The sequence below is a fragment of the Marmota flaviventris genome, chromosome 4, assembly GCF_047511675.1.
Source record: "Marmota flaviventris isolate mMarFla1 chromosome 4, mMarFla1.hap1, whole genome shotgun sequence".
Classification (NCBI taxonomy): domain Eukaryota; kingdom Metazoa; phylum Chordata; class Mammalia; order Rodentia; family Sciuridae; genus Marmota; species Marmota flaviventris.
Genome location: NC_092501.1, coordinates 49,800,713 through 49,826,114, shown reverse-complemented (window position 1 = coordinate 49,826,114; position 25,402 = coordinate 49,800,713). Strand labels below are relative to the sequence as shown.

The window sequence follows — 25,402 nt, the reverse complement described above, 5'->3', positions numbered from 1 at the left end:
GTGAGTGTTCTACAACTGAGCCTTCTGGAGCATTATTAAAGATGACTGGAAGTTAGAACTAAGTGTGAAGTAGGGTATCTGCCTTTATAGGAAAGTTAGTTTGGAGACAGAACTGGGAGAAGTTTCCTCTTTGGGGAACTGCAGATGTTTTGGCCTGACTGGAGCAGAAAAGGTAGAGGGCCTAGGCTTCATATTGGGCATTTTGATATGTGATCTTTCTATCTCTGTGTCTCTTAGCTTGAACAGCCTAATTTTAACTGCTCTTCTGAGTAACTTGCTGACCTTCAAAGTCAAAACCAACTAAATCCATCTATTAGCTTAAATCTGCACCTTTTCCCCTGATTTCAGCGTCTGTTAGTGGCACCATTAGCCTCCTTTTCTCCATAGTTTAGACTTTATCTTTTGCTTAGATTTTGTACTGTCTTTCTAACTAGTCTCTTCACCTCCAGTTTCAAGTTCTGTCTTCTTTTTCTCTTCTTCCTCCTTCTCCTTTTCCTTTTAATTTTTTTGGTGGTACTGGGGATTAAACCCAGGGCTGCTCTACCAGAGTTACATCCCCAGCCCTTTTTTATTTATTATTTTGAGATAGGGCCTCACTAATTTGCCCAGACTGGCTTTGAACTTGTGATCCTCCTGCCTCAGCCTCTCAAGTAGCTGGGATTATAGGTGTGTACCACCATGCTCAACCTACCTTATCTTCTTTTTTAAAAAAATTTTTAAAATATTTTTTTAGTTATCAGTAGACTTTATTTAATAAATTTATATTTGGTTCTGAGAATTGAACCAGTGTCTCACACATGCTAGGCAAGTGCTCTACCATTGAGTCACACCCCCAGCCCTGCCTTATTTTCTTTAGGCACAGTTCTACTTATTCATCATAGCAAATATTTTTGATCTGTGAAGTTGATATTAGGAAGGATTGAATCCTAAGAGCCTACTTCCTTACTACCTCTGACATTAGCAATTAATGATGTTCAAGAGTCATATCTCGTTAATAATACTAAAAAGAAACAGGCTACAATTTTCAATCAGCAAATACTGAGTTTTTTTTCCCCCCCAACACAGCTTCCTACGTGTTTCACTTCTGTGTGTCTCTTTTATTAATTTCCTTCATCCCTCACCTCACTCTGGACCCTGTGTTTTAAAATTCTAAGGACGGTCCGTTATTAAGTGATCTAGCAACAATTTCAGTAATCCCTTCTTCTCATCCAAGTACTAACCTAGGCTCAAGTGGTGAGGATTAAAAGAGGAAACTAAGGGCTGACTAGTAAAGAGAAAGTATGATGGTTTTGTCCCTAGTGTGTTGTACAGTGCCTGGTCCTTAAGAGCTATTTGTTTAATATTTGTTGCATGAAATGGAAATGATAATGTTCACTTTTATAAGCCCTATATTTTTATTACTGAAGCTAAAAATTGATGGCTGTTTTTGGATGGTATTGCATGCCTTATATTCACAAATTACATTAAGGTTTTGGGCTGTGAAGGAATTAAAAAAGCCACCTGAGTTACTTTGTATGAATGTCTTAATAAGTTCCTTTTTTGGGTATTATATATTAGGGCAGAGAGAGGGTAGTGGAGACAAAGCCAGAGGAAAGCTTGCATGGATGGTTTGGGTCTCCCATGGACTGGCATGGAAGTGCTTGGTGCTCAGGAAAGGTGGGAAGGGCTCTAGGAAAAAGTTAGGGATTGAAGACTCTATTTCTGGTTTTAGGTGTAGGTCTAGACTGCGTAACACTAAATAAAACATCAAGCTGAAATGCTTTTTTTCAACCTGGAATGTGGCTCCACTTTTCTTCTCTCAATTAAAATTCTGCTTGCGTGCAAAAATGTTCACAGTTAAGTGGGAGAGAAAAGAAAGAAAGAGAGAAAAAAGTTATAAAGAGCTTTCTAGTCAGGATGGAAGCCAGTGTTTAAGAACAGTCTTTGGAATTAGACCTGTGGTTTGACTCTTGGTCCTTATTAGCTGGAGATCTTGGGAAGTTTGTCTGCTTGCCTCATGTCTCTGATTTTTCACCTATAAAATGGGTATGATAAGAGTATCTACCTCATAAGATTATTGAGAGGGATTTATGAAGAAAATAAATGTAAAACTGGCAAGTAGTAAGTGTTCAATAAGTGTTATCTATTATTGTTATGGTATTGTTTATCCTGCTTGGCTGTTTACTCTGCTTCAAATGTAGAAATAATGAAGTTAAAAAGAAAAGGAAAAGATATATTTTCAACAAGATAAACATCTCCAGGAACTAACATGGAAAAAGAAATATGCAGTTAAGATTCTGGGTTCAGTAGCTGGTGGAAATAACTCTGTGCAGGGAACTGGAGCCAGATATCCTGGATGAAACTTGGAGCTGCGGTGGCTTGGGTTGAAAGAAGGCTGAACTCATTTGCTTCAGGCTATTGCTTTAAAAAGCTATGGAAGACACAGAAATGGCCTAGCTGCCAAGTGGCTTAGAGTCAGGAACTGAAATTTCCCCACTATCACCTAATGCAAGAGCACTAGTCATGGGCTCTACAATAGGAGTGGCCTACCCTAAATTACGGGGGAAGTCTGAGCCTGTGAAAACCTGAGGAAGACCTTTACTTAGAAAATAAATGCACCAGAAGATAAAGTAACTCAAAAATGTAATGGAAATAGTAGAACCATTTCTAAATGACTGTAAATATTTTAAGGATCTTTCAAAAAAGATAAAAGAAGTAGTGCCCAGCTGAGTGGGGTGGCACATAGGTCTGTAGTTCCAGCCACTCAGGAGGCTGAGGCAGTAGGATTGCTTGGGCCCGTCCGTGAGTTCAAGACTAACCTGGGCAACATAGTGAGCCCCTGTCTCGAGGAAAAAAAAGTCATCAAAAAAAAATTTATGAATCAAAAAAATAGGTAGATTTGAAATAGATAGCTCTATGAAAGAAGAAATGGGACTTAATGAAATTGAAACAAAAAATATTTAACTCTAGACCAGATGTATTTGAAAGGAAAATTTTGAATTGGAAGAAAGTAGTTTATTCAGATATGACGCAGAGAAATCACAGAAATTAAAAGATATAATTTTAAGTTGAGAAGCACCAACTGATGTAAAACTGGGAGTTCTGAAAAGGAAATAATGTGAATGGTGGAGAAACCATATTGAAAGAGATAATGAGTGAGAATTTATCAGAATTATAGAAAAACTAAATTCCTCAGGTTGAAAGAATATGCCATTTAGATTTGAATAGGATAAACATTCACATTAAAATTTAGAGATTTTAATCCTAATTATATTAATGTATATAGAAAGAGTGAAAATTTGGATACCAGAAATTACATAGTGATACTTGGATATGGTGATGTGTGCTTGTAGCCCCAGCTACTTGGGAATATGGGATGGGATCACTTGATACCTGAATTTGGGCCTAAGGGCTCTATAAATAGGAGTGGCATACCCCAAACTACTGGGGAAAGAGCGGGAAAGTCTGAGCCTGTGAAAACTTGAGGAAGACCTTTATTTAGAAAATAAATACACCACCAAGACATAAATTTACTCAAAATATAATGGAAATGTTAGAACCATTTCAAAATGACTATAAGTATTTTGGTAACAAAGCAAGACCCCACCTCTTAAAAAATTAATATTGGTTATGTGTAGTTGGAGGTTTGTGGATTTTTTTTTTGTGTGTGTGTGTGTTTTCTAACTTTTCTGTGTTAAACATGTATATTAGGACTTCATTTTAAGCTACAGAAATGCAGTATGCACTGAATACATATTTGGCTATGAACTGAGTGGCTAAATATTATTATAGAAAGGACCTATGGGATACCAAGTACATCAGAAACTTTGTAAAATAATTATTATAACTTTATTATAGATTGTAATCTTTTGATCCATATTTCTGAAATCTCAAAGCTCTGGAAACTGGAAATTAAAAAAATAACTTTTAAAATTAATTAATTTGGCAATAAAACTTGAGCTGATATGAAGCTCTCTGTAGTATTTGTTTGACATAAATATGTATGCTTTGCTGTAGAAATATCAGTGTTTGTTAAGTGGCATGTTGTATGAATCCCTGATGGAAAATATGTTTTTAAAAAATATGTAGTGTATATAGTCTGTCAGCCTTCCTGAAGTCTTTAACAGTCTGAATTCCAAAACACTTGGCCCCAAGGATTCAAGAAAGGGATTGTGGACCTTTATTAAATATTTAGTCAGCTTTTAAAAATTTTATATTGTGCAGGAACAATAATTTCTCATCAATTGCTAGATGTTAATTCTAGTCACCATTCTGCACTTCTGTGTGAGATTGATTTCAAATATCTCTTTTTTGGTGGACTCTACCATAATACTGGTTCTTTTGATGTCATTGATTTATTAGGATTTTCTTTGTCTCTAAGGTAAAGACTTGTCTTCAACTTCTGAACTTGAAGATTTGGAAAGCTATCACAGAAGTGGTATCACAAATTGAAGTTTACGTGATGCTTGAAGAAGAAACTCTGAATACTTTTTAAAGTGGATTTGGAGTTGTTGCTCTCACTTATGTGTATTACTTTTCACATTTATGTTTGTACTTGTGGCTTTATCCAATTTCTTTAAAAAATTGGTCAACTAGGTGAGGAAGTGTATGCCTATATCCTACCTTCTTTGGAGGCTGAGGCAAGAGGATTGCCAAGTTTGACACCAGCCTGGGTAAATTAGCAACACCCTGTCTCAAAATAAAGTTTAAAACCAGGGTTGGGATGTAGCTTGGTGATACAGTGCTTGCCTAGCATATGCAAGTCCCTGGGGTTTAATCCCCTGTACAACACCCACCCGCCAAAAAGTTGGTTCATAAACTTCAGATCTCGAAAATAGTGAATTACTTTCAACATAAGAACATGTGAGTTTCATTTTGCATTTTGGCTTTCATTGCATGCATGCTGACTTCCATACTTTCTCTAGAATTGAGATGATATATATAGCATTTACTATGTAAGAAATTCTTCTCAAGACACATTAGTTTGGGGACCGTTATTAATGGGGCCTCACTATTTTGACAGCAAACCATATTTAGTTTCTAGTACACCCTGCTATTTTACTACTTGCAGGCCTAGGTAGCTTTTGTAATAATTAATCACTCACCAAATTAGGGAAATCATCAGAAATTATATTGCAGTGGTCATTTAGCTACTTGCCTTCTAGAGGGTGGGACTAGTCTTTGGTGCATCCCTAGTGGTATAATTTTGAAGTTTCTGAGACATTCAGTTGACCTGCCTAAATGGAAGTCCATTCAGGTATGACTCCATCAGTAGGAGTGCATCTCTTGTTTGTATTTTCCTCTGGTATTAGATTTATTTCTCAAAGGGGCCATCTCAATGTAAGAAGAAAGATGGCAATTCTCAACTCCAGGCCAAACTCTGGTGAGCCCACAGGAAGAGATTATTTTTACATCTGTTTTGGGAGCATTCTGATTGGTTCTATCTGAGTTACATATTGCATTAAATCAATTACTGTATCAAATGTAGGATTTTGGCCAGCCCTGGATGGCCAAATACTTCTCCTCCCCATTCCCAGCCTGGGGTGTTTGGTATGTAGGTGGTGCTAGAACATGTGGGAACCAGGGAGTGTAAGCGGTGTTCCTATATGTGGGGAAGTGGATCCATGTTGAGAGGGACACTATAATTAGCACCTCTACTGGGATCTTGTACATTGAGAAAGGAGGCAGTATCTTTCCCCTATCAAGAGAAAAAGCTATTGTAACATATAGAAAATATTCATTAAAACAACTTTCCTCCTCTCCCTCAATTTCCTCACCCCCCAAAACAAAACAAAACCAACTTCATTCTTCAAGGTTCAGTTGAAATCTTATCATTTTGGGAGTGGGGCGGGGATTGAACTCAGGGGCACTTGGCCACTGAGCCATATCCCCAGACCTATTTTGTATTTTGTTGGAGACAGGGCCTCACTGAGTTGCTTAGTGCCTCTCTGTTGCTGAGGTTGGCTTAGAACTTGTGATTCTCCTGCCTCAGCCTCCTAAACTTCTGGGATTACAGGTGTGCGTCACTGTGTGAGGCAAAATCTATCATCTTTATAAAACTTTTCTATTCATCCAGTTTGGAAATGGCTTTTCTGGTTGTTTATATTTTGCATTACTGCATTGTACAGTATACATGCATTTTTTTAATCTGACATATTACTATTTGATTTAGAAAACGATTGAATAATCCTCAGTGCCTTATGACTTATGACTTCATTGCAACATAACAGGCTCTAAAGTTTTGTTGAATTAATGAATTCTTAACTCAGTATGTGTGTCTGTATGTGTCTGTGTTGCTGGTGATCGAACTTGGAGCCTTGTGAATGCTAGGCAAGTGCTCTACTTATATTTTACATTCCCAGCCCCGAATTCTTTTTTTTTTTTGGTATTTAGAGGTAAGGTCTCACTGAATTGCTTAGCACCTCGATTTTGCTGAGGCTGGCTTTGAATTAGTGATCCTCCTGCCTCAGCCTCCCAAGCTGCTGGGATTACAGGTGTGCACCACCATGCCTGGCTTCCCAGCCCTGAATTCTTAACCCTTTAAAGATGGTGTAAAATGGAATTGTGTATAAGTTCTTACATATTTATGACAGTTGATATAACCTTATTTTAAAATAGTCTTGGTCCTTTGAAATATGTTAAAATATTTGTCATATGGAGTAAGTTTGTATGCAATATCATTCTGACACCGGAGGATAGCAGAGGCAGTAGAAGCAAGAAATCGATTTCTCACCTACATCTCTGTTCTTTCTAGTGACTGTAGTGAGCCTTGACCATAGTGATGAATTTTTTTTTTTTTTTTTGTATTTGTCCATGGGGAAAATTTCCTCAGAACAACTCTGCTTCTCTTATAAACAGTTATATTTTATTAAAGGTCTATAGTCAGCATTGACTTTTCTTTTTTCGGTATGAGGGATCCAACCCAGGGCCTCCTTGCATATGGTAAGCAAGCATTGTACCTTTGAGCTACATTCTGAGCCCCCATTAAAAATTTTATTTTGAAACAGGGTCTTGCTACTTTGCCCAGGCTGGGCTTGAACTTGCTTTCTTTCTGCTTCAGCCTCTCTAGTAGCTGGGATTATAGGCTTATACCACCACATCTTGTGCTCTCCCAGGCACTCTTACCTCTCTCCTTTGTGTCCTTTCTCTTGTAGTAGAATTGCTTTGGTGGAGGAGTGGATTTTCTAAAGGAGTGAATTTACAAAAAAGATGATCTCAATCAGAATGATGAATCTCTTTCCCCAGGGTTAGCAAGTCCTTAATTAGTAAGGCTATTTGCAGTGTAATTAGAACTCCCAAACCAATGAAAGTTAAGAATACTTTTCTGAATTTCATAGTAAACTGTGTAATGTAAGGTACTTTGTAACCAGTGGCTAATACCACAAATGGTCTTTTTTAGAAGTTTGTCTCTATTGACTCATCCAGGAGGGGTCAGTTGAAAACAAAATGTAGCAAAGGAATCAAATACAGATGTCTGAGGTATTTTTGAATTCCTTTAAGCTTGATACATCAAAATAAACTGTGTTTTACTCTCTGAACCCTAGAGCTCTTGAAAAACCATTTACGTTTTCAAGTAAACAAATTGAAATATGAAAAAATTATCTCCTTTGCAAGTGAACAGTTCACTGTGCTGTCTTTGAAGTTAACCACATTAGGGATTTTAACATTTGCTTGTTTTATGGCCACGATTGAGGAAGTCTTAAGTTCCCCCTAAAATAGTTTTTGAAATTGTTTTTCCTTTACAGAACTTAGGCCTTAGTTTGGTTGAACACTTAATCCATTAAGCTATAGAAATGATGCAGACCTACATTTGTTGTATGCAGACCTACGTTTGTCATTCTCACACACTCAGAATGAACTGATTTTATTACATTTTTTAGCATGGGATAACATGACAGGGCACATTAAAGCATATGTTAAAAATATGCTGACAAAATTCTACTTTGTCTTGTCTGTTTTATGTAAGTATCCAAATGTATGGAATTGCATAGATTATTTGAATTTGAGATATTATAATCAAATATGGCTACATTATTAAATTCTTTAAGTAATACTAAATGTTTGGTATTAAAAATATTGTTTTAGTAAAATAACTCAAAAAAGATCTTGGTGTATGCGTGGGTGTAGATTCTTCTTTACATGGTAAGTTTGACTTCTTTGAATGTATTCATTCTTATGTTTGATTACAAGGATATTCTGTAGAAAAATATATAAGTTCTCTGTAACATTCCTTCCCTAGATTCAGTACATGTTTCCACTAGAGAAAAACTACTACATCAGAGATCTTTGACCTCAGTTCCCTGTGAAGCTTGATCATATTTTTTGAGAAGACTCATTAATATCCCTTAGATATCAAGTCAGTTGTAGAGGTCTTTAAATGTTTTGTTTGTGTAGATATTACTTTAACTCATAAAACAGGTTAGGGCAGGCTCTCTCAGCCTTTCCCATTGAGAAAACTACTTTGGTATTTCCAAAGACTGCTTGGGAATGCTAATGGGAATGGGGGAAAGAGTAGCGGGTAGGAGATGGCTAAGAGGCATCTAGGCATGGTGGGAAAGGTTCTAGAGTTTCCTGCAAAACATGGAATTGAGTGTGAAAGCACCAGCAGACCTCATAATCATCCAGATATGGCTTTGAAATGGTGGTTCATAGTTTCATGTGATTGTTGGGAACTCCTTTAACATATTTTAGACTTTAGATTATTATTGTTGATGAAGTACTTAACCATAAAGTTGAGAGAATTCAAGCCCATAGAGATTAAGTCTCATTAGTATAGTAACACAGCTAGTTACTTATAGCTGTGTTATTTGAGATGAGACTTGATCTCACTAGTTTTACAATTGTAACTTGTCATTATACTAGAACCTGGAACAAGAAACAAAGTATTTTCTTTGGAGCTTTTTTTTCCTCCCCCTCTTTTTTAGATGACAAATGACAAGTACTTTCACTTACATTTTCTAATGATTCTCACAAGGTCACCAGATAACATGTCTTTAGCTGAGGAAATAGATGCAGAGTGGTTAAGTAGTGCTCATTTCACACTCAGGACCTTTGACTCACCCTTTCTCGCTGTTTATATTACCTTATAAAAAAAATATATACAATAAACACACACAACAGAGGAAGAGGGAGAAAAGTTGTCAAAGTGAATTCTGTATATGCTAGATAAGCACACTACTTAAAGAAATCTTGTAGCATTGTGTTTTATAATCTGGTTTAGACTTTTGTCTTTAAAATTTTCTCATTCACACAAATGTAGCTTTTTTCTAACCCAAGAATAAATGTTTATAACCCAAGAATAAATTTGTGAGGATATACTTAATGGCATGCTTTGCAAATGGATTAACTTGTTGAGTTTGAATTTTGAGCAGATTGTGTTTTCTAATGAAACAAATTTGGCTTGTGTTTTATAATTAAAATATTCCAGTTAAGAGAAGTTTTAATATTCTAGTTAACATTTATTAATAATAATAAAGTTGCTATTATTAAAACAAAGTAGGATAACCCATACTCTTTTGCAGATGAAAAACCTAAGGTTTAGACAGTTTAAATGATGTGACTGTGATGACAGTTTTAAGTGGCCAAGATAGGATCAGACCTGAATCTGTCTTATTTTAATATTGTTAGTAATTACTTGCAATTTTCTGATCTTGTATGAATAACAATCAGCAGTGATTTGTAGTGCATGTACAAATATGTAACAACAAATCCCACCATTATGTACAACGTTACTGCACCAAATAAAAATCTGGGAAAAATTTTTTAAAAAATATGTAACTTATAGGATGAAAAAAATCAAACAGGCTCTTTGCTTCAAGAAGTATTCCTATATAATACGTGGAACAATTACTAGTAATCTTCTAAAAAGCTGTTAATCTTTTAATACTATTCATAATTTAAAATCCTATAAAAACATTTACCACGTCTGAGATGACAGCAGTGAAGTCTTTTCCATTAGAAATGACTCATGGTAACAATTAGCCTTGGACCTCATACAGTTTATAAAAAGTAACCTTTGTACAGAAGCAAAATGTTAAGGCCAGCTTAGTGGTACACTCCTGTAACTCCAATGGCTCTGGAAGCTGAAGCAGAAGGATGGCAAGTTCCAGGCCAGCTTCAGCAATTTAGAGACTGTCTCTCAAAATAAAAAATAAAAAGGCACTGGGGTACTGTGCTCAGTGGTAGAGCACTCCTGGGTTCAATTTAGGGGGGGGAAATGAAATGTACAGTTAGCCTATTTGAAGAATAGGATTAGTAAATACAACTGATAATACTTAAAAACCTCAATTTCATTATGCTTGATAAGCTTAGGAATAAAAGTGTGGGGGGAGGAGGACATAGATCAATTCTGGGATATGTATATGAGTTTGTGAGAGACTTCTGGTATGGACTGTAATACCTATTGCCTTTTAGATGGTATAAGGAAAAGGATTTTAGATTAGTAATCAGGACACCTGGGTCTTATTAAGGTTTCTATCTAGGTTTGTGTATTCACCTGTGAAGTGAGTAATACAGACTACAATGTCTTTCAAACTAGCCCATAAATCAATTTGTGTTGTACAATCAGTATATAAGAGAAATAAGGAAATATGAATGCATTGGAGTATTTAAGAGTAATTATTGTTTTATTAAATGTTACTTTAGTTATGAATATGTAGGGAAAATTGAGCTGTAAAATGTATTTTTCACAGTTTGGTATTCTACTGAGGATTACTGGAAGGCTTGGCTCAGCGGGGCGTCTCTCCCTCTTGTAGTTTGGGAGCCTTTTTTCTGTGCAGTTTCTTCTGTCAGGTTGTTGAACTTCTTTTTTTTTTAAACATTTATTTTTTAGTTGTAGGTAGACACAATACCTTTATTTTATTTTCATGTGGTGCTCAGGATCAAACCCAGTGCCTAACGCATGCTAGGTGAGTGCTCTACCTCTGAGCCACAACCTTAGCCTCATGGTTGTTGGACTTACATGACAGTTGGAGGCCTCAAGAGACCAAGGCAGGAGTTTAGTCCCCTTAAAGGCTACCTGGTATCTGGCATAGCATCACTTCCAACATACTAATAGTATAGGTCAAAGGAGCCCCAGGCTGGTCCAGATTTAAGTGGAGAGGACATAGACTTGTCTTAAAGAAATTGTGGCCATTTAAAATCTGTCACATTTATGGTAAAATAATTTTGAAAAACATGCCGAGCCACATCCCCAGCCCTTTTTAATATTTTATTTTGAGATAGGGTCTCCCTGAGTTGCTTAGAGTCTTGCTAAGTTGCTAAGGCTGGGTTTGAATTCATGATCCTCCTGCCTCAGCCTCCCAAATTGCTGGGATTATAGCATGCAGCACCGTGCCTGGCATCATTCTACTTTTATTTATACTCATGGCTGCTAGCAGATGCCAAGGTAAAACTGTTTCTCTCTTAGGATATTATTCAGATGAAACTGCATATAAAATTCTAGACATTTGCTTTTAGTCTATCAATAGAAAACAGTAGGCATTTAGGAGTAAGAAAGAAAGACTAAAAAGAAAAACCTGTTTTCCAAATCTCTTTTCTTCATCCCTCTCTTTTCCCAGAACTCCAGTCTTGTAAGCTTTTCCCGTCTTCTGTATTTTTTTTTTTTTAAAGAGAGAGAGAGAGAGTTTATTTATTTTTTTGGCGGACACAACATCTTTCTTTGTACGTGGTGCTGAGGATCCAACCCAGGCCGCACGCATGCCAGGCGAGCGCGCTACCGCTTGAGCCACATCCCCAGCCCCGTCTTCTCTATTTATCTAGAAAAAACTGCAGCACCATTCACCCAGTTTCTCAAGTCTCAAATATAGAAGTTACTCTCGATTCCTTTCTTCCCTTGATACCTCATATTTAGTCCACCAGCAAGTCCTGTTAGTCTACTTCCAGAATGTCTCCTGGAACCATCTACTTCTCTTCATGGCCATCATTATCTCTATGGTTATCTGTTACCAGAACTGCTCTAATAGGCTTCTAATTTGGTCTTTCTGTTTTCTTGCTCCTCTATTCTATTCTCCATACTATACTCAGAATGATCTTTTACACACAATGAGATCATGTTATTCCTCTGTTTAAAACTTGATTACAGTGATGGCTTCCTGCCATACTTATAACAAAATCAATACTTCGTAAGCTCATGCAGTCCAATCCCATCTGCTGCTTGCACTGGCCACATACAGCTCTTTCTCTCTCACTTGCTTTTTTTGCACTGGCAGTCTAGTTCTCCTTTGGGGGCTGTTCTGATTGCCCTTCCCCCACTTGGCTTTGCTTCACTTCTCTCCTTGTAGAGAGAGAACCTGACTACCTAATGTAAAAGAGATTTTCTCTACATTGATCTGCTGGTTTTAATTCTCTGTATAGCAATTAAAAAAAATATTTTTCTTAGTTGTTGATAGACCTTTATTTTATTTATTTACATGTGGGGCCAAAAATCGAACCCAGTGCCTCACACATGCCATGCAAGTGTGCTACTGTTGAGCCCCAACCCCAGCCCTGCATAGCACTTTTGATCCCTTGATGATCTTGTCTGTTACTTGATTATTCATCTGTATTCCTTTAGAATGTTATTTCTATAATGGCAGAACGTGGGTTTTTGTTTGTTTTTGGTACTGGGGATTGAACTGGTCGGTATCCCCAGCCCTTTTGATTTTTTATTTTGAGACAGGGTTCCCTAGGTTGTTTAGGGCCTTGTGAATCCTACTGAGACTGGTTTTGAACTTGTGATCCTTCTGAACTGTGGGAATTATAGGTGTGTGCCACCATACCCTCCCAGAGCTTGTTCTTGATCTTTGCTGAATTTCTAGTTTTGAGTGTACAGAGTAGATGCTAAATCAACATTTGATCAGTGACTGTATGAATAATTCCTGAAAGCTTGTTTGTGAAATAAAATAGATTGATCTATGGTGTTACGATAAATTAAGGAAAACCTTTAATATAACACATATATAAGGTTACAGACAATCCTTTGGGAAGGACTGTCTTTAATTCTGTAATGTCCTTTCTATATTTTTATATTAAAATATCCTTTTCATTATTAAGTGATAATGATATTTAGTTTTATAGTTTAAAAATATGTTCTTTGCAGCAGGAATAATTGGAAAGCACTTTTAGGTCCTGTACTTTTAGGTTGGAGGTTTTCTTCGAGTTTCAGTAATTTATATAGTTCACTGAAAATAAAGAAGCACTGTGTGGGTGTGCCTGGGAAGGGAGTTTTGCTAAAAACTCCTACTAAATAAAGTTCGATCTATCAAATGTTCTTGTAGTCTTCAAATTCTTCTGGGAAGTAAATTGCCAGGTTACCTTTAAAAATTGTATTCTATTCAAATGTGTGATGTTAAAGTGAAATATGACATAAGAATATACAGGTAATAAAAGAAAATAATAAAGTTTTATGATTCCTTTTGGAGATGAGAACTAATATGTTTAGCAACATTTCTTTGAATAACCTTGCCCATTCTGAAACTAATTAAAATTGATCAGCTCTTAAGAAAGCAATATGTATTGAGACACAAATAGACAGTTTTTCCTTTACTGTCTAATAAGAACTGACAAGGTCTTGAGATGTCACCTCTAACACACTCCTTTGTGTTGAAGATTAGGAAACTGATGGTAAAACAGGTAATGATTTGTGAAAAGTCATACTGTTATTGATAGGGGCCGGATCAGAATTCCCATCTTTGGGCTGGGGCTGTAGCTAATTTGCAGAGCACTTGCCTAGAATGTGTGAGGTACTGGGTTTCATCCTTAGTACCACATAAAAATAAATAAATAAATAAAATAAAAGTAGTTAAAATATATTAAAAAAAAAAAAAAGAATTCCCATCTTCACATTCACAGGCTTCTAAACTATGTACTGTGGCACAATACTAATTTTAGGGAGACAAGTTTTAAGAAGTTTCTCTTTTTGGAGTATGATATAGATTGCTTAAAAAAGATTATTTTCATCAATTATTAAATGAGGGTATATATTTTAGGTAACATACAGGGAAAACACTCCACATTTATGTGATGACAGCTGAGCTTTTAAGCACAATTCGAAACTGGTATTTATACTTTTAACTTTTGTGAAGTTGCAATTTAAAATTAACCAAGAAAATCAGAGTAACATTTTATTTTTGTTATTCCTGTCTTAAAAATCTTTAAACATGAAAAGATAAAGCATTTGTAAAGTAAATCAAATTCCTGTAAAGATTTAAGTGTAGTTTTGATGGTTGTTATTTTAAAAATACAAGGTTTTAGGCCTGGGAATGTAGCTCAGTTGGTAGAGCTCTTCCCTAGCATGTGTAAGATCCTGGGTTCAATTCCTAGTACTACAAAAACAAAAACAAAACAACAACAACAAAATCCCCCAAGTTTTAAAAAGAGTAGGAATGCTTGCATTTTAAAATCATTTATAAAACACAAAATTTGCTGGGTAATGTGGTTGGTGCATTCCTGTAATCCCAATGAATTAGGAGGCTGAGGCCGGAGGTTCATAAGTTTGAAACCCGTCTCTACAATTTAATAGGCCCTCAGCAGTTTAGTGAGAACTGTCTCACTAAATTAAAAAAAAAAGGGGGGGGGGGGCGGCTAGGGTTGTGGCTCAGTGGTAGAGTGGTTGCCTCACATGTATGAGCCACTGGGTTCAATTCTCAGCACCGCATATTAATAAATGAATACAATAAAGGTCTGTCAACACTAAAAAAATATAAAATAAAATAAAAAGGGCTGGAAATGTGGCTTGGTAATTAAGCATCCCTGAGTTCAGTTCCCTATACAAACAAACAAAAACCCTGCAAAATTTAATATTACAAAACTTTATGACTATAAAATTAATGCATAATAGAAAATTTACTGTAAATAAAGTAAAAAGTTCATATAATTCTGCTTCCCAGAGATGACAACAACATCTAAATGTGTTTCTTTTCATATATATATATATATATGGCATGTATTTTTAAAAAATATGGTCAAGATCACATTCTTTTTCTTTGCTTGTTTTTTTTTTTTTTTTCATTTAACATTATATCATGAGCATTTTCCTATGACCTGAAAAAAAAAAATCCGTGGAAACATTTTATAATAGCTCCATAACATTCCCCTATAATTTAATTAATATAGGATATAATAAAAATTTGAGGGCTAGAGCTATAGCTCATTGGTAGAGCGCTTGCCTTGCATGTGTGAGGCACTGGGTTCTATCCTCAGCACCACATAAAAATAAATAAAGATATTTTGTCCAACTACAACTAAAAAATATTAAAAAAAAATTTGAGAGGCTGGGGTTTTTGGCTCAGTGGTAGAGGGCTCACCTAGCACATGCAAGGCCCTGGGTTCATCCTCAGTACCACATAAAAGTAAATAAGTAAAATAAAGATATTGTGTCCAACTACAACTAAAAACTAAATATTTTTTTTTAATTTGATATTGTTAATGCTGAAATAAGTAACTGCATATACAAATCTTTTTTTTTCATATTAGCTTTTAAAAAAAAAATTTATTTTGCAGTATTGGGTATTGAACCCAGGGCCTTGCACATGTAGTGCAAGTGCTCTACCACTGAGCTACATCCCAGTCCTTTTTAAAAAAATTTATGTTGAGATGGGATCTCACTAAGTTGCTCAGGCTGTCCTCAAACCTGTCTAAGCCTCCTGAGTAACTGGGATTACATGCTTGCGTCAGCACACCCTGCATGTTAGTCTCTCTCTCTTTTTTTTTTAAACCATAGTTGCCTGAAAAAATGTAGTTTTCTGATTCACATTGCCAAAAAGCTTTCTAGAAATGTACTAATTTATACTTCCACCAATAATGTATGAGAGTTCTTTATTTATTGTACCCTTATAACAAACTGGTTATGTTTGAAAAGAACATTTCTATTATTTTGGGACCTGAAGCATCTGTTGAAAAGATTAGTAAGGGTGGGTTCACATCTTTGTTCTGGAATATAGAGGCACTTAGCTATTTGGGCTTATCTATTGGTTTGCTTTTATAGTGGCATATTAACTCAAGATTAGATATAATAGATAGAATATGTGCTTATTAATCTTACCAAGAGCAAACTATTTGACCCATTTTCCTTGATTCAGTTGTTCAAAGTGAAAAGGTTAATGAAGTTAAAGATTTCAATTGACTACTTTTCCTTAAAGGGGAATAAGCTAGGCCTTTAGGAAAAGAATACATTTGAAATAAATTGCTTAGAAAATTGATCAAAAGTAGTAGTTACTCAGCAAGTGTGTGTGTGTGTGTGTGTGTGTGTGTGTGTAGATGAAATGCCAGATTCATGGGACCCCAATAGACCTCCAGGAGCCAAATCCTATGCAATCACACAATTGGTCTTTATTGCAAGTTGAGCCTGGACTCACAACCTTTTCCGAAGCAGCAGTCCCAGGGAGTGAGTCCCAACCGACCCTTAGTTCAGTGGGGATTTATAGATTTTTTGGGGATACATCACACAGCAAATCATTTCACATCGCAGAAAAGTCCAACAACAACTCTTACCATTGATTAGCACATTCACTGGCAGGAACAAGTTGGGTAAGGGTGATTGGTTGGTTCAAGAGGTGGATACATTTGAACTGATTGGTTCAAATGTATCCACCTCTTGAAACTTGGAGGGTTGCCTAATCATGTTATCAATCACCAAAACTACTGGGTGGGTCACCTGGCATTTCAGATATTTTCATGCTGATTGGTGGTTGCTAGGGGGTTGCTATGGTTCCTCACCTATGGTAACTGAGTCTGGGACACTTGGCACAGAGATCTCTCCTGTTATTTATAGACAAATAACTCAGCAGGGTGGATATGTGCCTAGGAGTGGTCTGTGGGTCTTTCCAAGGACAAGGGTCATGTCCCCTCCCTCTGGACAGGCCTTGAGGTAGAAACTGGTTTCTCAAAAATGGAGAAACCTAGAAAAAGAGTAAGAATTACTGTGAAACCTCTGTGAATCAAAAGAACTGCCTTTACCTGGAAAAATGTATCTTTACTTTGGGTCCCTACATCATTGACTCTGAAAGAACAATCACACAAGTCCTGTTTGTTGAAATATTTTTGTGTTTATATTTGCAGAAATGACTTGTATCTAAATACATTTTTAAAAGAATAAGCTTTTTGAATGTTGTGATTTTAATTAAAAAAAAAGTTTTGATTAAGTTAAATGCAAAAGGTCACTTATCAAAAATGAATTTGTAAAAAAAATCTTTGATTTGACTTCAGTTTGATTAAATATTTGAATGTTGCAGACCTACATGTTAGAATTTAGTATATTTGTTTAAAAAAAACACTAAAATAAAATCAGCTGTTTGGTAGCAAAATTAAGGTTTTAAATTTATTTATTTATTTTTCCCCCAATGCTGGCTCAAATCCAGGGCATTGAGATATTAGGCAAGTGCTCTACCACTGAGCTACATTCCCAGCCCATTTTTTTTTTTCAATCTTTATGCTAAAAATAAAAAGTATGAATTACCATTGTATGTTAAGCATGAACAAAAGCACATTTGATTTTACAGAAGACCAAGTTCATGTTAGCTTTAGTATCATGCTTCCCAGAGATGTAATTTTAACTAGTGTGATAATAATTATGTTATTTTCTATGGACTCCATTAGACAGACACTTTACTCAGTTAATTAAATTTGAATCTTTGCTATGGCCTAAAAAGTATATAACAGTTAAACTGGTTAAACTTAGGGTCAGACAGATTAAGAACCAGATCAAGGTCACAGACCTAATAGGTTTCTACTCATTCTGACCCAAAGATCAGAAGCAATTGGCCAGACTTTGGAACATAAAGAAATGCAAAACTTGGTGGATATGGTGGTGCTGGAGGCAGGCTGCCACATACCTGTAATCTCATTGATTTAGGAGGCTGAGGCTGGAAGTTTTGTAGTTCAAATACAGCTGCAGTGACCTTAGCAAAACCCTCAGCAATTTAGAGGGACTCTGTCTCAAAATAAATAAAAAAAGGACTTTGGATGTAGTTTAGTGGTCAAAGTCCCCCATGGCTTAAATTGCAGTACAAAACAAACAACAACAAAACAAGCAAAAATTTAGCCACTGACTCCTACTGAATCAAACCTGCATTTTAACAAGATTCCCCAAATGATTTGTGTGCATATTAAAGTTTGAGAAGCACTGCTTTACATTATACTGTGCACCATATTAAAATTTAACTTAGATTTTATACTCCTAAGGATTATTCCTGGCTTGATTTTAGTCCATGTGGATTAAGTATTAACGTTTTCTGCAAGAGGAGGAGGGGATCTCTTGAATTGGTGTCTCCACCACTTAAAATTGCTATACACCTGCATCTGTGCTTTGGATTCAGTTTAATCCAGTGGAACCATTCTGCTTCTGTACATTTGGTCAAAGTCTCATGATTGCAAGTATAGCCCAGTGTTTTAATGGACTTTACTTGTGGACTGAATACATCATGAATCACTGTAGATAGACATTTCCCAAATTAAAGAGAATAAGTCTTAAGCCTAAAAACAGTGCTTTCTAAAGAAACTTGCAACTTTGGATTGGGCAAAGGGGAGGGAGGGAAATGGAGCAGGCATGGGGATAGGAAAAATGGTGGAATGAGAAGGACATCATTACCCTAGGTACATGTATAATTGCACAAATGGTGTGACTACAATCAGAGAAATGAAAAGTTGTGCTCCATTTGTGTACAATGAAACGAAATGCATTCTGCTGTCATGTATAACTAATTGAGATGAATAAAAAAAGAAACTTGCAATCTTTTGGAATATTTGATGTTTTTAGATGGATACCAGGAAAAACAGATTTGTATAAATTGTCCATTTTACTAATTTCATTATGTGAATGTAATTATTCTGTTACAGGAGCAATGATAGGTTAAAAAATGAATGATAATTTAAGACTACAGAACAGTACTATCTGGAATAAATATAATGCAAGATATGATTTAAAATTTCTAGTAGTCACATTAAAAAAGAAACAGTTTAACCTTAATATATTTTTCTAATCCAGTATATTCAAAATATTATTTCAACATAAATCAATAGAAAACTTATTATAGAGATGTTTTATGTTCTTTTTTTGGTTCTAAGTCTTGAAAATATTAGTAAATGTTTATACTTACATTATTCTAGTTTGGATGTTAAAATTTCAATGGTTAAAAAGCAAAATATAGCTGGTGAGGTGGTGCATGCCTTCCCAGTCGCTGACTCCAGAAGCTGGGGCAGGAGGATTGAAAGTTTGAGGACAGCTTGGGCAATTTAGCAAGATCCTGCCTCAAAATAAAAATAAATAAATAAATAAAAGGGCTGGGGATGTGGCTCAGTGGTAGAGCACTCCTAGTTTTAATCCCTAGTAGGTGTGGGGGGGAACAGTCCAATCAAAACAATAAAATTGTATTTAATGGAATGTAGGGAAGGAAAATGTGTTGATCCTTTTCTTGCACAACAGTTAAGAGAAGAGCATAACAATTTTTTTTTATATTTTTGATAGTAGTTTTAGGTGACATGGAAACCTTAAGAATGAAAACCCAAAGACCTAGAGTGAACTATCCATTTAATGCTTATGTCTAATTACTGTGTAGAAATACAAGTGGACAAAAAGGATATGATTTAATGCTAATAGACTTAAGTGGGAAAACTTAGCAAGATCTGACCTGACCAGATTCTTCTTGTCTTCTCCCTGTAGCCTGCCTTCCTCCTGGGGATGGGGCAGGACCCTTTCTTAAATGGTGGTCTTTTTATCTACTATCAGACAAGGTAGGTCAGAGAATTTCTTTGTGGCCAACTCCAAGACAGAAAGGCAGGGGAAGATTTATTTTTAGGCTTTGTAGCTTGTTTGGGGAAAGTGATTCTATGACCTGCCTGAGAATTTCTAGTTTCTGCTTCCTGCCTTAAGTGGGATTGTGGGTGGGTGTAGATCAAGAAAATAGGAGGTCAGAGGGAAACTTTGCTTCTGAGGCCTTCACATTTGGGTATGCTTTATGAACCCCAGCAGAAAAGCACATAGCTTCAGTTTTAACATTAAATATATTATAATTCACTTTTTCAGTTCCAGCAGCAACAATTTTATTTTTTGGGGAGTACTCTGGATTGAATCCAGAGGCGCTTTAACTGAGCCACAACCCCAACCCTTATTTTGTATTTTGAGACAGGATGTTGCTAACTTGCTTAGGGCCTACCTAAGTTGATGAAGCAGACTTAAACTTGTGATTCTCCTGCCTCAGCATCACAAATTGGTGGTGGGATTTCAGGCATGCGCCAATGCATCTGGACCCATCAGCAACATTTTACTATATTATGGTGTTTGGTTTATTTTTGATGTATTTCAGAGATATGAAATAAATCATTATCCTCTATGATCATTAAATGAATGTTACTGCTAATAATATAAATGTTTAAATTTAGAGAACAAAGAAGAAATAAACGCTATTTGGGACATAAAGCATTTACTAATTTTTCCCTCTCCTAATATTCCCAAAGTTAGAATTAATTTTCCTATTTAAAAAATATTTTTATTAGTGGTTTACAATTTCTTAATCCTGGGACTGGGGTTGTAGCTCAGTGGTAGAGCGCTTGTTTAGCACGCATGAGGCACTGGATTTGATCCCCAGCACCACATAAAAAAATAAATAAGTAAACAAATAAAATAAAGGTATTTTGTTCATCTGCAACTAAAAAAAATAAAAATAAAAAATAAATAAATAAAAAACAATTTCTTAATCCTTTAGCCGCATTGAATTTTAAGGTTAGAGTTAGGAGTTAGGGTACCTCCCGATCTGATCTTTTTCCTATAGCTTGTTTTTATAACCTGCATACTTTTGAGGAAAGTGAGGTAATCTGTCAAGTGTGGCAAACAGGGTACAGTGGTGTTACTTTGACCAGACGGTGTAAAACTTTATGTGCATACGTGGATCACCTGGGAACACGCTGAGAATACCGGGTGTTTGGGTCTCATCCATCTAAGATTCTCATTCAGTTTAAAACCCTAGGTACCTCCATATTAACTAAAATGCTTTAAGTGTTTAAGTTCGCCAACAAACGGGACCATCAGACCAGCAATTGACCGCTAAACCCTGCAAATTGGAATTTAGTACGTCCTGCTGCTATTGCTATGAGTTCGATTTTCCCCAGGGTTGAGGTTTCGCAGGCGGTTACGTTACTTCTGCAGATGGATTTTTCAGGTGGTTAAACCCTATCGCGATTTGCCCTGACAGCCTCCCTTACCCCCGTACAGTTAAAGAGACCTCAGCTTGCCGAGGTAGACCATGGCCATGTGACTGCGAAGCCAGTTGCCAGCGGCGCGGCCATTTTTGAGGCGGGCACCCAACCTCGTGCCCTGTGGGGCGGCCGACGCTGTTACCCGGACTCAAGATGGCCACCACGCCCGCTAGCCAGCCCGCTGGCCAGCCAGCGAGCCCGCGCGCCTGGGAGCCGGCACGAGCCGCTCTGGCTGTCTGCCGTGGCCCGCGGCGCCCAGGGACAGACTCCAGCCGTCGCCGGGGGCGGAGCATACGCGCTCCCTCCGCCCGCCGCCAATCAACGCGCGAGGCCAGCTCGCCTGGGGCCGCCCGCGCGCGGGGTGTGTGAGGACGCGCTCTGGGTCGCGGAGTGCCTGAGCAGAGGAGCAATTGCTGTGGTACCTGCAGTTGCCCCAGAGGACGCAGAGCATCGGAGCGAGCGCGGTGGTGTGGGGGCAGGAAGACGAAGTCATGTCGGTCAGGTAATGAGCGGGCGGCTGCTTAAACTGCGTCCTGGCTGGGCTTTAGCATCCCGACCTCCCGAGAACAGTTGCCCCTTCTCCTGGGTGGTCTGGAGGTTTTCTTTGCCGCCCACCCCCCTCTTGTTGGCGCTTTCTCCGCACTTTTCATTAGTGCATTTCTGTTTTCCCCAGAAGTTTTTGGGTCTCTGGCACACGGTGGTGTCCTGAAAGTCGCCGCTTGGTTGAGGTGACCCTCGCTCAGATTCCAGGGTTTGAAGCCTGCTTATATGTACAGTGGATTTCTCATGACAAATGTAGTTTGCCCCTCCTCCCCCCGTAACCCAGGGCCTGAGGGAACCTGACATACACAATGTGTTACCATGCCTGTGCGTCATGCCTTCTGACAGAACTTATTGGTTGGCCATGAGCAGACCCTCAAACTTGACCTCTCTCTGCATGTTGGTTGCATCCAAGTTGCAAAATTGAGTGCCCCCAAAATGTTTGCTTGTGTCCGGAATTAGTACCGGATGGTTCTCGAAGGTACCATCTGTTTACCTACTTTTATTGGAGAGTCACAAGTGAATTGAGTTTTGTGAGATAATAGGCATATAACGCAAGCAATCGTACTTTTAAATTTTTGAGGATTCTTTTATGGTTAATGATATTATAACGGGCTTGTCCACTTTTTGCATGTAGCCTTGACTGAATGTTTAACTGTTGCAAATTCAACTGTTCACTAAAAGAGATAAATTGCTTTACCTACCCAGTGTTTGACCTGCCTCTTAATGAAAGACCTTGGTCTTTTATTGCCCCAAAGAAACGGAGGCCCAGCATAAATAAGAGAAATAAGTTCATTTGAGGGTTTTGAGCATCCAGGGGCGTAAGTTGTAGTAATTAATTCAATAGCTTCTCAATGGTAATTTTGATTACACTGATATTTAAGAGATGGCTGAAAACTTAATCCTCAGGTTAGATAAAGCAAGATCTAATGGCATTGAAGTTAGACACTATTTCTTCAATTGCATAGTTCTGTACTAACATAGACAAGGAATACTTTTTATGCAGAAGGGGAAACTCAGGTGCTGTAATTTGGAAACCCATATGGGAAGGTTTCACAGTAAGTTACATTGGGGCATGTAAATCTAGCTTTTAAATCTACCAGTGTTTTAGGATGAATTAGGATATTACTGTTATACTGAGTTAAAACCACTTTTCTCTACTCCTTCTTGCATTTCCATCAACACAGACTGCTGCTAATTAGGTGTGCTGGTCAAATGCTTTCTCTTTTAAGAATCAGTTCTTATGTGGATTCATTTTTTTTTTTTCTTTCCTCCTTGGTATTGGGAGTTAAACCCAGGGGCTCTCTACTACTGAACTACAATCCCCAGTATTTTTTATTTTGTGACAGGATCTCTCTAAGTTGCCCAGGCTGGCCTAAAATCAGCAATTTCCTATCTCAGCCTCCTTAGTAGCTAAGATTATATGTGTGTGCCAATATGCCTTGCTAGCAGTATGTATCTTTTAATGTAGGGGTTGAATGGTGGTTCTTTTCAAGACTCATCTAAAAGTTAACAGTTATTTTGAAAAGCTAGGTAACTGATAATAAAGTTCATTTATGCTTACTTCTTCTGATGTTAATCTGCATTTTATGAAGTCTTGAGCTATAGTGATGTGCCTTGAAAAAAAGCTTTTTCAGTAGTTACCTAAACCATCTACTACATTTTTCACCAAAGAATTGAGACCAAGAGAAGTTTGAGTCCTGTGTGCAAATTAGTTAGTGGTAAGGTTAAGAATTAAATCCAGATCTCTGTAATCTAGTGCTCTGCATGATACCTTTATAAAAACAATATATTACTTAAATTTCCTGAAAAAGATGCTTCTATTAAGAACAAAATTATAACATGTATTGTGAGAGATCAATAGTGACTCTCTTGCTTTCCTTTCTTTGGTCCTACAAGGAACTTGGTAACTTAGGTTTAGGAGTAGGAAGGAAGACTATGCAACGTGAAGTGACTATATAGTGACAGTTTTGAAAGTGCCTCAGTATGGACTGTACTTAATGCAGTTTTGTCTTACCTTTAGTTTTATCAGTCATAATGTTAGGCATGTTCCCATTTTGTGCTTAGCCTAATAGTAGCCCCCAAGTTAGATATTACCAACCCTTTTACTGGTGAGAATAGTAATCACAAGTTATCAGAATCTGACTTCATGTCCAATGTTCTTGCTTTTATACCACTCTTAAAATGTAGCTAAATATAGTAATGTTCGACTCTTTGCAATGACTATGAACAAATATACGATGGGAAATCACATCAATTGTCAACAGGTTAGGATCATAATTGAGGGCCTTTTTTAGTGTTATTGATTCCATTTCTTTTCTTCTCTGGAGATTGTAATGAGATAACTTAGTGTGATACTCATGTATCCTACAGTGTTATTGGGTAAGTTTAAAATTGTAATGAAATAACTTCGTGTGATACTCATGTATCCTACTTGGTAAGTTTAAAAATGCTTTTAAGTTTTAAGGCATTTTACAAATGGAATATAGTCAGTCTTATTAAAAACACTTTCATGCATAAATCTTTTCTAATGTCATGTATAACTAATTAAAACAAAACAACAACAACAAAAAGATGCTAACAGAAAAAAGGATCAAAGCAAATAGGTCAAAATATTAAGTGATTGATTTTGAAAAGTGAGAACTTGGGTGATTGCTATTTTTCTTTTTGTACTTTACATAAGAATAAATGTCCTACCTCACCCCCCAAAGCACTTTGATTCTTTCTGCTTCCTGACTGCCTTGAGATGATTGGCTATGCTCTGCTATGCCCTTCCACCATGACATTCTACTTCACCAGAAGCCCAAAGCAGTGGAGCTAGCCTACCTTAGACTGAAACTATGAACTAAAATAAATCTCCCCCCCAATAAAAAAGAACACCCACTTTGAAAATGGGCAAATATGAAAAAAAAATGTGTAAGTTTTTAAACGGGAAACAAACTTACCTAATTCCCTTGCTTTACAGTTGAAGATGCTAAAGCCCAGATATATTTTGCTTTGTTCAAGTTCACATAAATAGTTGGAAATCTTAACTAGAAATAGATCTCTAGGTACCTCTTTCAGTATCCTTTCTTGTGTAGCATTTAACTATCAAAACTTTTTTTTTTTTTGGTACTGGGAATGAACTCAGGGGTGTTTAACCACTGAGCCACAATCCTAGCTCTTTTTTATTTTTTAATTAGAAACAGGGTCTTGCTCATTTGCTTAGGCCCTTGCTAAGTTGCTTAGGCCCTTGCTAAGTTGCTGAGGCTGGCTTTGAACTCTCAATCCTCCTGCTTTAGCCTCCCAAGCTGCTGGGGATTACAGGCATGTGGGCTAAGACTTCTTGGTGATTTTAGACAAGAACTTTTTTCTTCCTTCCTTCCTTCCTTTTTCTTTCTTTCTTTTTTTTTTTTTTAGAGAAAGAGAATTTTTAATATTTTTTTTTAATTTTTTTTTGGCGAACACAACATCTTTATTTATATGTGGTGCTGAGGATCGAACCCAGCGCCATGTGCATGCCAGACAAGCGCGCTACCGCTTGAGCCACATCCCCAGCCTTTCTTTTTTTTTTTTTTTTTCCCAGCCTTTCTTTTTCTTTTTTTTTAAACTGAAGATCTTTGAATAATTTTGCTGGAGATAATCTTTATCATTTGTATTTTACACGACTACATTATTATTGATGGACAAGTCTAAATTTCCAGACTCTAAAACCAATTATTCTTGGTAAACAACT

General features: G+C 36.8%; 1 protein-coding gene across 2 annotated transcripts in view; it reads left to right on the top strand.

The window, feature by feature from the left end:
- The window catches only part of Adk (adenosine kinase), a 491,572-nt gene that overhangs the window by 3,702 nt on the left and 462,468 nt on the right, over window positions 1-25,402 (top strand). Inside the window, exon 1 of one of the 2 annotated variants that reach the window (XM_027931412.3) lies at window positions 21,524-21,649. The exons of the other annotated variant lie outside the window; for it this stretch is intronic. Within the exon in view, the coding sequence (XP_027787213.1) occupies window positions 21,639-21,649 (11 nt within the window). The 5' untranslated portion in view covers window positions 21,524-21,638. Of the gene's footprint in view, window positions 1-21,523; window positions 21,650-25,402 lie in introns of those variants that run through there. 2 annotated transcript variants of the gene reach the window in all.